At 42.4% G+C, this 14,026-nt stretch overlaps 1 protein-coding gene across 4 annotated transcripts in view; it reads left to right on the top strand.

Moving 5' to 3' along the window:
• Nucleotides 1-1,469: 1,469 nt before the first annotated feature.
• NFATC1 (nuclear factor of activated T cells 1) overlaps nt 1,470-14,026 on the top strand; it is a 212,402-nt gene continuing 199,845 nt past the window's right edge. For 3 of the 4 annotated variants that reach the window (XM_069095005.1, XM_069095007.1, XM_069095008.1), the window contains exon 1: nt 1,470-1,687. In XM_069095005.1, coding sequence (XP_068951106.1) covers nt 1,543-1,687 — 145 coding nt within the window. In that variant the 5' untranslated portion in view covers nt 1,470-1,542. Of the gene's footprint in view, nt 1,688-7,108; nt 7,906-14,026 lie in introns of those variants that run through there. The other variant, XM_069095006.1, reaches the window with a different exon arrangement.

Consider the following 14,026-nt stretch of genomic DNA (forward strand, 5'->3'; position numbering starts at 1 on the left):
CCCCCCCCCACCAAGGCAGGCTATACACACTTAGTTAGAATCTCCATAGTTTCTCCTGTAAAATACCACTCTGCCCTATATGGGCTAGGGTTGGGTCACAAGACAGGGATGGGGGTGGGTGGAAAGAAGAGGTAGCTTGAAAATTTGGGCAGATTCCTCCTACACTCTTTACTACTGGGCAGTGCAACCAACTGGGCAAACTGTTGCTGAGATATTTACATCATCATAAATAATAATAATAATAACAATAAATCTCCACGATTGAAATCAAATCCATCAAGTCTGTTAGTAATTTAACGGAATGGGATTTTCCTTTCTATTGCCTGCCAGTTGAAGCTCTTTTCCAAATTTCCAGTGGGGGAAGCCTGCTATTTTACATAATGACTTCAGCATGCAAGGCTCTCTCTGCAAAACCATCCTCCTCCCCTTCCACCCCTCCCTCCTTTCATTAAATAAATGCGCTGCTTATGTAAACTCACATATACACAGAGAGACTTTCAAGTTTTTAATTAGTTTGCTAATTTATGTGCTTATTAGAAATGTGACTTTGTGAAGCAACCGCAGGACACAAGAAGCAGCTTCAAGAAGAAGTAGCAGCCAAGGGTGGCAGTGGCGGGGGTGAGGAGGTGTGTGGGGAGGGGGAGACGTGGATGAAGCCGAAGAGGAGGACGACTCTAGTACTTTTCTTCTTATATCGAAGACTTTTCTTGCCTCCTGCTGGCTCCTCGCAGACTGCTGCCGAAGAGGGGAGCTGGCAGGATTGTGATGTCACGGGGAGGGGAGGGGGGTGTGAGGAGAGGAGGCGGGGAGGGTGTTTTCCAGCTTTAAAAAGGCAGCAGTCAGAGAGAGCTGCCCTGCGTCAGAGAGAGACTTAGAGACTTCAAACTCACTGAGCAAAATAAACACCACTAAGACAGGGAAAGAAAAAGAGTGAGTGAGTGAGAGAGAGACAGAGGGCAAGAAAGAGAGGGGAGAGAGAAAGAAAGAGAGAGAAGAATAAACTTCCCAAGTGCTCTCTCCCCCCTCCCTCTCTTAATCAGGACTGCAGCAACAGCAGCAGCAGCAGCAGCAACAGCAGCAGCAGCAACAGCGCTACTTGGTGCTCTTAACAACCCAGGCGCGCACATACACGCACCTCAATGACATTTCACTGGGGAAGGCTGCTATTAGCTTAAGGGTTTTTTTCCCCCTTTCCGTAGGTGGAAAGCGTTTGAGTTTCCACTTGGAAAACACAAACTCCAGTTGTTCCCTACATTACAAGGGGGAAAAAGGAGGGAAAAAAGCAGACAGCTTAGGGGAGCGCAGGGTAAAGGGGAGAGACCGAGAGTGAAAGAAGCATAGGGGAAAAGGGAACCGGCAGAAGGGAGAAAGAGCCGGCGGGAGGGAGAGCGGGTGGGCGGGAGGGAAGGGAACGCAGAGAGCGAGAGCGAGCGAGAGAGAGAGAAGAGAGAGAGAGAGAGAGAGAGAGAGAGAGAGAGAGAGAGAGAGAGAGAGAGAGAGAGAGAGAGAGACCCACCACCTCCTCACACCGCTGCCGAGTGGATGCCAAGCACCAGCTTTCCAGTGTCTTCCAAGTTTCCATTTGGACCTCCGGCTCCAGCTTGCGGGAGAGAAACTTTGGTGGATTTGCAGTCCCCCTCTTGCGCTTTCACCGCGGCTGCCACCACAATGAAGTCAGCTGAAGAAGGTAAATTCATCGGTTTCTGTCTCTCCCCCTCCCCTCTCCTTCTCCTATTCTTTATTTGATATGTGTAACTTTGCCGATTCTCTCCTGCTCTGGTCAGAATTCTGGAGCTCCTGGAGGGAGGGGGAGAGGAATACAGAAACATTCGAACGTCTAGACTGGGGGTTGGGGGAGCGTTGAGGGTAGATGGGTAGGTGATGGGTAGGAGGACGGAGGTAACTGTGTCGAGAAGGCTAGGGGCACCTGGGGTGCACTGAGGCTGGAGAAGAAGGCGCGCGGACTTTGACGGAGCTGCTGGCGCTGGCTGGCTGCAGTGATTGGGAAGCGGTGTCCCCCTGGTGTTTCCCCAAAGCAGCCTTGATTTTGAATGCGACTTCTTGCCAATAGGTGTCTCCTCTTCCTCTTGCGCTGACTGCACGAACTTGGCCTTCACTTCTGGATGCTTAGATTGGAGTAAGATTGTAGAAAACTCAGGGGAAAAAATGCAATAGTCGTGCTTGCCCTTTTTTCTTTTGTGGGGGTTAAAGCCATCAATCCAAAACAATGTGTTTTACTTTAGGATGAAATGTCGCTTCTTTGAGAAAGGAGAGACCATCCTTGGAATTGCTTGATTTAGAATAAATAGAATCCTTAAGATTTCGAACACTATTGCCTTTCCCTATCTGTAAAGTATTTTATATGGATGTTGACAAATTGCACTTTGCAGATTGAATGTAGCTTGTTGGTTCCAGTTAAACCACTAAATGTGAGGGACAATGGCAGGTAAATCTGGCTCGTGACATGATGAAATATAATAAAACCTGTTGCCCTCTAATTAAAACCGCTTAATTCTTACAAAAATTAGAAAACCACTTCAGAAAATGTTGAAAAATAGTTTGAAAGGTATCAGTCAAGTTCATTTCATTTATACTCTTTATTATTGTGGGGAAAATCACACCAAAGCCTTGGAAATGGAGGGTAGGCACTGACACCCGGAAAGTAGTTTATATCTCCTATCAAGTAACCACTAATTAGGTTAAATTAATTATGGGATTCTCCTGAATTTGTAGCTTTGAGTTGTAATTCATAACTTCTGTGCTCAAGATTTTGGCCACAGTTTACTTGTTCCACTCCAAATCTGCCTCCTCTCCGCTTAAAAAAAAAAAAAAAAGGAAAAGGAAAAAAAATCCTTCCTAGAGTAGACTTCAGAATAAGTTATTTGAAAACAATCTAGTAACGGATGTTTAATATCATACTTTTGAAATGTTAATTAGATCGTATAAACTTGTGATTACTTATCAGTTTCTAAGCTACTTAAACACAACTGCTGTACTTTGCTTAAATTGTTTCTAAAAAGCAAGTCTTTCCTGTCAAATGAGTGATTGCTTCTCTTTATCCCAACCGTCAAACACTAGTGACCCGGAGTATAAATGAAATGCTTTGATTTTATTATTTTCAAATATGATTACCTCTATGTGTAGTACATCAGTTTGCAAATATTGCCAGTTTTAAAGACCCCTTGTCCTTGAAATTACCCTATTACTCCCTGATTTTAAACGAAGGACTCCATATAAGTATAAACATATCCGACTCTGTATAAGTGTTTTTGATCAAAATTTTTCAGTGTTTGTGGCATATTATTTAAAGCTTGCTCACATTTTCTGTTCTTTTACAACAGTCTTTTAAAAATGTTCAAGAAGGGATTTTTGTCAATAGGAAAGTTTCAGGAAGCTTAGAACACATCTGTTTGAAAGTGTTTCCTACCTAGTTCTTAAGGATGTTGGACATAATGCAGCCATAATACAGTCTAGGTTTCACTTTATTCAAAACAAACTTTCAGTATTCCATCCTCTAATAAGTAAACATCTTTCACAAGGAAAAAGTCAACTTTTAAAAGGAGAGGGTTTTATGGTTTTCTAGTTAAGAAAATTTTATAAATATCTTTATCAAAACACCACAAGCTATCTTCAGTAATTAGCTTGAATAAATAAGTGTTGATATATTTTAGAGGAACTAAAAATTTAGGCCAACCAGAAAGTATGATCTAATCTTGTAAATACATAGGCAAACTCTTCAAGGAGCAAATTGCTCCTTGTAAATTAAGGTCTACCACTGCCTGATCATTCTGGGTGAAGAAAAGATACTATTTTATGCACTAGTATAAAATGCAGAGACTATTCCATTACTCATTTCTGATGGAAAGAGTGATTAAAACATCAGATGGTCACAGAGCATCTCAATGATTCTTTGGCATCTCCCAAAAATCTAGAAGCATCTGGGTTGAAGCTCATTAAAAATTGTTGTTCCTGAAAGCGTTGTGGCTGTTTTTCAAAGTCCGGGGAATATGGAGAACTAGTCCTTTTAGGCCCTGCAGGTACTCACCCATTCAAGAAGTTTCTCCATCCCACAGAACACCCCAAGGGTTCTAAAGAACTAAACCGAACAAAGCTTTCTGTGTTCTCCCACCACTTAATTTAATGGAGTTGTTTTCTAACCCAGATTCGTAAATGGCATAGGCTTGTACCTAGCCTTATCACATACCAACACTTGAGCTTTGTATCCTATTAACATCACATAGCTTCAGTGAGGAAGTGGGCCAAGCTAAACATTTCATTGGAGACACTAATATCTGCTGAATGGGCAAATCAAACCCCAGCCAAATCACTCTGAACCTTTCAGAAGATGCAAGGCACATGTGTTAGCTAGACCAGAATATGGTACTGGGAAAGAAGAGAGAGAGGGTATTTTCCAGGCTTGCTCCACATTTTTCTGTTTTTCCATTGTATAGGGAGGTAAAACAAGATTGGAAATTAGTGTATCTGGCCACTGGGTAAACAAGCATTCTTGTTTTCCTGTAAGTTAGGAGGTGATGAAATCAGGTGGTAACCTACGGGTGTGGAGGGAGGTAGGTAAGTTTATCATCTCTGTAGAAGCCTGTAGGACATGGCTTCATCGGACATAGTCCAAACAGATAATAAGGACTTTTGGAGTTGAAGTGTGTGTGTGCGTGTGCGCGTGATTGTAGGTGTGTTAAAAATGAGAATGGATTTTTCAAAAGAAGTCAGACCCTCTATTCAAAAAAAAAAAATTTTTAAGAGCCCCAAACAACAATAAAAACCCACCAAACTCACCACCAACCTCTTTAACTAGGGATTGTTACTAGAAAATAAATCAGGCCAGACTAGAATGGAGTTTATCACTGGAGAAAATCAGCAGTTGAGGATCACTGAAGGAAAAACATCTGGGAAGTATCCTGTTTTTTTGGTGCCTCTCACCAAATGGCAGGGTCAATGAGTCCCCAGTGTTAAAAATAAGATTCATTTTTATTAGTCTTTAGAGTGGCACATGATATCCTTACCACTGTCCCTGGTCTTTCTTTTGTGATTCTCAGACCCTCTTCACCATTAATTTACCTCCATGATCTTTCATTCCCCTGCTATTCCAGATGGTGGTTTTAATTGGGTGCCAAGGCCTTTACATACACTGGTGATTCAGTCCTGAAAGCTAGAACAACAGCTGGGAGCAAAGAAAGTTTAAAAAAGAAATACTACAAAGAATTCACAGAATTGCTCACCAGTGGATACATCACAAAGACCCACACATACACAGAAAAAAATCTTTTTAAACTTTAGAGTTATCACTGAAAAGAAAGAATGGGCCACTTGCTTTTTTTTTTTTTTAAAGAAGGGGAATGCTCTGAACAATGCTAACGCAAGTCAATGGTTACCACAAGTTAAACATCAGCCTGTAAGTAAAATGCCTGAAGCAAAACCAAGGGCAGATGTGTGCCAGCCTTGTGTAAAGCTTAATAAACAATTTGTAAGCAATGCAGTGCTTAATTATGAAAAGAAAAAATAAAAAAAATACATAATCCATCCTCATGGAAAAAGCTAGATTTTCCTGGCACTTCCTGATAATTCTTTTAGCCATGGGGCCTGGAAAATGGTATTCTCTAAGTTTATGATTCTGAGTTGCAAGGATCTTCCATAACTACTTGGAAAAAATATTCCTTTGAAACCCAGCCTTAAACTCTGGGAGATCTACAAGTTCAACTTAGACCTGGCTTCTGGGCCATTGAAAGAATTTGCATGTAGTAGATTCCAGAGCTAGCTGGAGATGTAAGTAAACTTACTCCAAGGAGACAAGGTGAATTATAGTCCTTACTACTGACTTTTCAAAACCCTGGATTTAAAGAATGACCTTTAGTAGCCCTAGGTTAGGTGTCTTTAAAGGGAGTAGGAAAATGCTATCTTTTTTTCACCTTTGTTGAGCTTCATTTTATAGAAACTACACAGAACTCTTCAGTGATCAGAGCACCAACTTTCACACAGGCTCACACTAAATCATTTTTACATCTCTCTGGCTTTGATGAATGTTTAGGCATCGGATAGGTCCTGAAACTATTTCCCGCATCATAATTCCCATCAGGATTTTCTCCTCAGCCTAAATTAGTACTTTGAAGTACATTTTGTCATAGGTTTGTTTAGAAACAAAATTAAATGTTAGCAATGGAGATTGTAACCCGGACATGTATCAGCCTCCAGAAGCTCTTTCAATCACATCACCATCCCTTCTGTTTTTTCCCCTTCCGATATAATTGTCTACACAAGGGTAAATTATGTCTCTTGGACTATTGGGAAGGGCATTGGACTGCATCAGAATAACTTAGCCAAGGGAAAAAGGGTAGTGTTTGGTTCTGCAACTTGAAACTCAGGTAATATGTGTTATTTGTCACCATGACTGATGATATGTGGCCCATCTCCCTCTAGGATTCCTTTCTTCTTTCCTTCAAGCTTCAGGATTTGTAGCTAATAAGCATCAGTCGTGCTGGTACTGGTCCAGAGATATTCCCCAGTTTTACCAGCCCTATCTTTAGATTAAAAGAGTTAGAAAAATGGAACAAAGTGAAAAGGTAACGAGGGGAACATGATGGAAGTTTGGGTCGCAGTGGGTCTAAAGAGAGACTAAAGTTTCAGGGCATGTGTTTATCTTTTGGGGAGTGAAGGGTATGTGTGAATGTGTATGTGTTGTGTGGTTCCACAACTTTTCAGTTTTGCTTAAGTGTGTGTGTGTGTGTGTGTGTGTGTGTGCGCGCGCGCGCGCGCATGAGGGGAACTCGAATCGGAGTCATGTAGTTATCTGGAATTCAGAAGTTTGGAAAGACCACGAGGGGAGATGAGAGATGAACACACACACACACACACACACACACACACACACACACATACACACACCCACACACACCCACACACACACACACCAGCCTCACTCTTCTCCATCCTGTTCACTGTGGGGAAAGGGGAGGCCAGCCGTGTCAAAAGATAGCAAGGGAAAAAAATAAAAGGGCTTTTGCTTTAACTTACGTAGAGAGTTTATTTTAAAACAAGGAAGCCGGGTGGACTGCAGAGCAGCTTGTTTATATAAACCCGGAAACATCAACAGAGGGAGAGAGAGGGAGGGAAGAGAAGGGAGGGAGATACAGCCGCACAGGGTGAGAGTCACATTACAGCCCAAGAGGACGCCTGCAGCAGAGGCGGTAGCAGCCGCGGAGCGGAGCTCAGCTCTCTCTACCTGGTCCTTCAGCCCCGAGCGATTGAATTACACCCACTTTGCTAAGAACAGGCGGGGGTGGGAGAGCCAGAGAGAGAGGACTGAGCAGAGAGAGGGTGAGACTGGCCCGGAGGGGAACTTCACTGCTCCAGCCTGACCCTGCCTGGGCCAGCGACCCTTCTTGCTGGGGCCAGCGGAGCAGCGTCGAAGGCTTTCTCTCCCTCTCTCTCCTCGCAGTGGATCAACAGGTGTCCCAGGGACTTAGAAGCAGCCGGAGGTTTAGAAAGGGAGAGGCAGACAGTAGTCGAGTGGGGGGCAAGAAGAAAGTTGCTCCCCCATTCCTCTTCCTCTGCTCCAACTCCACCTTCTTCCCCTTTGCTCCCGTGGTCGTCCAGGAGGCGTCTGCACTTGGCTAGTCGGGGTCCTCGGGAGGCTCCTCAAGAGAGGAGGGCAGGAGGCTAATAAGACCCCCTCCCCTTTACCCCCTCCCAAAAACAACCCCCAACCCCCAACAGTACTACAGACTTTAGGAGAGAGTGGGGGGGGGGGGAGGCGGGAGAGAGAAAGGGAGGCGGTGTCTCTCTCCCCCAGAGATTCAGACATGACCGGTCTGGAAGAAGACCAGGAGTTTGACTTTGATTTTCTTTTCGAGTTTAACCAGGCCGACGAGGGCACCTCCGGGGCAGGCAAAGGTGGGTGAAGCGCGGCTCCCATCTCTCATTTTTCCCACCCTCATTCCACCCCCACCCCCTCATCTCCTGAAGCCCTATCCCTTCTTTCCTGTGTTTTGTTACCCTCCTTCTGAGGGTTTGGGGGACGGCGAGAGGAATTGGTTTTTGGAGAGCAGGGAGAGTTGATGGGCAGGGGGCAGCCAGGGAGATGAGGGGATGGGGGGGGGGGGGGGGGGGGGGGGGGGGGGGAGGTGTTACGTCCTGGTTCAGGAGAGACGACGGGGGGTCACTGCAGGATAGGTGTTTGGGGGAGTGTGAGACAGTCTTTGCATTTCCTGGTTTGAGGGACCAGGCGCAGAGATCACTTTTTGAGTGTACCTCCTCCTCCCCCCTCGCTTAAATTCAATCGCCCTCTTGTGACAAGCGCTCCAGGAGGGATCGGAGGAGCTGAAGGCTCTGGTGTACTGCAAGTGAGCTTGGGCTGGCTAACGATGCGCCCCAGGACAGAAGCAAGAGCTCTTTGAAACTGTGACATTTGTGGAGCTGAGACTCGTGCGTGCGGTTGGGCTGGCAGCGACTGCCGCCGCCGCCGCCACATGCAAGTGATGGGACTAGGGGTTTTCTTTTTCACTCCTGCTCTTCTCAGTTTTTTTCCCCACCTGTCCGAGCATGGAAGGAGGCTACTAGGGCCTGCACTTCTCTGGGCCTTGGAAGCGAGATGGGATTCCAAAGAGAAGTCCCTGGTACTTAATGGGGGAAGGGGGTGGGGGAGAGAAAGCAAACACTTCCCCATGGGGCTCCTCTAGGATCCTTCCCTGCCACCTCTGGCTGCAGGGAGAGCTTGTCTCAGTTCTTATCTCGTTCATCAAAGGGCCAAGCTTTCTTTCTGGCCCTTTCCCCAATTTCTCCCCTTACCCCCCTCTGCGCCACTGCTTATTTGAGGAGACAGTCTCAACAAAATCCCAATCTCTTGGGACTTGGAAGCCTGGGAAAGAGTAGACATTCCAGATTCTTGAGCCAAGGAGACTGCCTACCACAATGATGGACAATAAATTCAGTTTAATGATCAATTAGGGGTTAGGGGTGGGAAGATTTTGTTTAGGTCTCTGTTGTCTTTGAACCTTTACAATTGAGGTGTTTTTAAAAAACATGGCCATACATTGTGAGTCCTCTGACAAATAAACAAAGCAGTTGGCATTTATGCCCTCACTAAAGATTTCAGTCTTGAAACAGAATCATCTCTGTGTTGTGTCACTGAGAATCAGTATATAATGTCTTAAAAATTATGTTTCCACAGTGTAGTACTGGTCTTTATTTACTCAAAAAGACATGTACAAGTCACCCACAGAGACAAGAAGATTGCCACACTGAAACAGATGGTCAGTGGCCTCTGCCAGAGGGAACTGAGGAAGGCATAAAAGGCCCAGAATGCACTGGGTCACTTGGACGGTGTTTTACAATAGGGAAGGGTTTTCCACATATTTCTTCTCAGCTCATGAGCTGACAGTGAACAGAAGTATAATAATGAAACTTCCATCATTTTATCCAAATTATATAGTAATTAAATTAAGTTACAGAATCTCATTCTTTCCTTTTGATTCCATTAATTGAAGGTATGTTTTTCTGCCTCATTTCTTTGGACCAATAGCAATGAAAGATGACACCAAAAATATGATTTTCCATGTTCTGTGAGATCCAATCTCCAATTTTTGTGAGTTAGACCAATTAATAAGGTAGATCAATACTTGGCTTACTTTTTTTTGCCTTTTTTTTTTGGAGGGCAGTTGGGGTTAAGTGACTTGCCCAAGGTCACGCAACTAGTTTTTGTGTTAAGCGTCTAAGGTCAAATTTGAACTCATGTCCTCCTGATTCCAGGGCTGGTGCTCTATTCACTTCGACACCTAGCTGCCCTTAACTTGGCTTACTTTGAAATCCATGGCCTCTTCATCAAATATTCCTACGTTGCTCTAAATAAAAAAAGAGAGTCTAGTTTGTGATTCAGTTTTCTCTTTGTCTACATAAGTTACTTCTTTACTTAGCCTTCTTTCCAAACTATAAGCAGCACCCCTAAACTTTTTCCTCTATCTCCCCCTTTCTGTTGGCTTTTTAAAGAGATCCTCCCTGCTTGTACTTTTTGAAATGAGGTGATGAAAACTAAATGCAGTATTCTTGGCAAGCAGAGACCCTCAATTTAATATAATGGATGTATAATATTTTCCATGTCATCTTCTACCCCTTTCTAAAGTCTAAGATATTGTTCCTCTGTTGTTGTTGCTGACTATTCCAGCTAGTGAGATATTGTCTGCTCCTCATTATCAGCTCTGTCACTGAACTCCTGCACTGATTAGTTTGCTTTTCATTCTCCTTCCTGGTCACAGATCTCCAGACCTATGAGATCAGTAGGAGGGAGAATGGGGTTGGAGGAGATAGGATATTACATGCAAGGGATATTGGAGACTGCTTAGACCATTCCTAAGAGGCCAACAAATTACTCTTGGGAAGTAGTTTTCATATACTTGCTTTGAATTTAGGCTGCCCCTAACCTTGCTCACTTTCCTGGTTTTGTAAGTTCCTTCAGGGGTTCCTTTTAATCCTCTTAGTCTTCGAATAAATGTGTTTCATTAGTATTTTTCCACTTCACTATAAAGCCCATTTTTCAGTTCATTAACAAATATCTTTAACAGCTATTCAAATTCTGCAATTTTGGTTCTATTATGAACTTCTTTCCTTTGATGAAAAATGTCTATTTATTAATACTTTTTATTGTCTGTACTTGAAAACAGAATCCTTTTTTTTTAATGACAGTCTTTTCCTTGACATACAACACATAAGGTGACCCAAGACTTTAGGGACACTCTGTATACTGTTTTCCTAACTATATTATGACTTGTAGATCAACTAGGCCTCATCAATCTCATTTTCCTGCAATTTCTTTTTACTATCTTAAAACAACTAGTTTATTTGTTTATAGTTTATTCATAGTCAATTAAGTGAAAAAAATCATTTATATTGGTTTTGAAACTGATAACTAGTTTGAATTAAATTGGTTTGTTGACCTTTGACTTAGACTTTTGGATAAACTTGAAGAATGTACCTATCCATACATGTGTAGTATTGTCTTTAGTTGTTTAAAAATATGCACAAGTGTAGCACTATGCACACACACACACATACACACACACACTTTTTCCTTTCTTTTTTTTCAGAGGGGAGAAGGCAGGGCAATTGGGGTTAAATGACTTGCCCAAGGTCACATGGGTAGTAAGTATTAAGTGTCTGAGGCCAGATTTGAACTCAGGTCCTGCTGACTCCAGGACTGGTGCTCTATTCACTGTGCCACTTACCCACCCCTCACACTTTTTCCTACTATGATTTTCCTCAAAATATTAGTAATACTAAATGGGAGTTATCACTTAACAGAGTTGTCCAAGTTGTTCTTACTTTGATGCTGTTATAATTTCTGCTTAATTACTTGACCCACTAGATTTCTAAAGTTAACACCTATCTTCTCTCATGGTCAAAGCCATCAGCCACCAAAGCTGTGTTCATTAGATCATAGGATTTAGCACTGGAAATAACCTCAAACAACATCTAGGTCAGAGATTGGCAACCTTCAGCCTGGAGGCCACATGTGGTCCTCTAGGTCCTGAATTCATCCCTTTGACTAAAGCCAGACTTCATAGAACAGGGATTTGTTCTGTGAAGTTTGACTTCAGTCGAAGGATTGCACTTGAGGACCTAGAGGGCCACACGTGGCCTCCAAGCTGAAGGTTCTCCAGTCCACACCCTCACTTGGCCTCCAGAGAGTCAAAGTGACTAGCCTAATGTCACACAGGCTGTAAGTAGCCTGTAAGTTGTAATGGGATAGGAACCTATGCCTTCTGACTCCAAATCCAAAGAGCCTTCTTTCTTGTTCATCTGCAAAATGGGGCTGTTAATAGCAGTTGTCTACCAGGGTCTTATCATGAATTGCCCTACTGGACATTTTAAATTAGATGTCCTGTCTGTATCTCCTTATCTTTCCAGTATAAAACTCATTATCTTTCCTCCCAAACCCACCTGTCTTCCAAACTTCCTTCTGGTCACCTAGGTTTAAAATCTTGGTGTCGTATTCACTCTCCCTCACCTTACATGGATAGTTGGTTGCTAGATCTTGTAGTTTTCTATTTTTACAGCATCTCTTGCACATCTCTCCTCTTTACTCATGCAATCATCATCCTAATTCAGGCCCTCATCATTATTATTTGTCCAGACTACTGCAGTCGTGTCCTATTTTCTTCTTCATTACTTCAATCTTCTCTTTATTCCAATCCATCCTGCACACACCAAATGATTTTTCTAAAATTCAGATCTGACAGTGTTCCTTTTACCCTCTTTAACTGCTCCTACTCTCTTCACCACTACCTCCCCAATGAATTCTAACAATTCCCTATTTCCTTATTACACCCTCTGTTTGGCATTTAAAGCTTTTCAAAACCTGGCCCCTTCATACCCTTCTAGTCTCTTACATGCTATTCTAATCCATGAACTCTATGATTCAATCATACTGACTTTGTCATTCTGCACACCCAGTGTCCATTTTTGTGTCTTAGTATGTGCTGTCCCACCTGCCTGGGATGCCTTCCCTCCTTCCCCTTTCTCTCTTGGGATCCCTAGGTTTCTTCTAGACTCAAGTCAAACTTTCTACCTGAAGCTTTTCCTAATACCCCCCAGCTATCCATGTTCTCCCTTCTCAATATTATATATGTACACATTATCTACCTCCCTCTCAGAGCAGAAGCAACTTGAGGGCAGGGACTATTTTTCTTATGTCTTTATATCTCTTGCATTTATCCAAGTGCCTAGTATTTAGAAAGGGATTAATAAATGCTTGTTTATTGATTGATCAAATCAATAAAATCAGATAATGTGTTTAAAGTGTTTTATAAACCTTATTGGCTATTACATACATAAAATACACTACATATACTACATGGTATATATGCCATATATACTACATATAATATATGTGTATGTGTATATATGCTACATATATACATATCTGCCTATTATATACTACAGCATGCTGCTTTGGTTGGGCTTCTTTTTAACCTATAAATTAAATAGATCTTTCTGTAGAGATGACTAATTGAGAAGAAATGGTTCAGTTTAAACATGCTTTTTGCTTATCTAGTCCTTTCCATTAGCCTAGTTAATCTAGAAAAATAAGGCACTTTTCTTGGAAAGAATCAGGAATCTTTCACTCTCCCATATATTACACATAGGGAATCAATGAACAAAAAGGTTAAGTTATAGGCAGAACAAAGATTAGAACCTTTATATTTGGACTCCATGTCCAGTGTAATTTGGTCTTTAATGGGATTTGTCCCCTGGGAACTAGTCTTGTATCTTTGATGATCAACATTTTTATTATTACCTTGGATTAAGGTGTAGGTGACATGCTTTTCCAATCTGTGAATTGGAAAAAGGCTTGGACAGATCATAGGATTATACATTTAGAGTTGGAAGTGATTTTAGAGGTCAGCCTTTTCATTTTACAGATGAGGAAACTGAGACGGACAGTTGTTAAGTGACTTGCCCAGTGTAACACATGTAAGTGTATGAGGTGGGCTTTGAAATCACAAGATAGTTAACATGGTGTATGACATTATTAGGTCCAGAAAAGAGCTCAAAGGATAGAAACCTTTGCCAAATGAGATGAAATTCAATAGGCATAAATGCAAATTCTTATTCTTGAGTGAAAAAAAAAAATCAGCTTCACAAGTTCTGAATTGCCATGGGTGTGTGGCTAGATAATTCATGTGAAAAAAGTTGGGAGCTTTTAGGGATTGTAAACTTAATGTGAGCTGTAGGATAACAGAAAATTAGTGGCGAAAGGCTCCTTAGAAATTCATGTAGTGTAAAACCTTCATTTTGTACTTGAGTGAACTGGGCGAGAGAGAGACAGACAGAGAAAGAGAGAGAGAGAGAGAGAGAGAGAGAGAGAGAGAGAGAGAGAGAGAGAGAGAGAGAGAGAGATAGAGAGAGAGAGAGAGAGAGAGAGAGAGAGAGAGAGAGAGAGAGAGAGAGAGAGAGAGAGAGAGAGAGACAGAGAGACAGAGAGAGAGAGACAGAGAGAGAGAGAGAGAGAGAGAGACAGAGA

Source organism: Petaurus breviceps, unplaced genomic scaffold, assembly GCF_028583685.1.
Source record: "Petaurus breviceps papuanus isolate PSGF00001 unplaced genomic scaffold, PetGlider_PUasm1.0 224, whole genome shotgun sequence".
NCBI classification, from domain to species: Eukaryota; Metazoa; Chordata; class Mammalia; order Diprotodontia; family Petauridae; genus Petaurus; species Petaurus breviceps.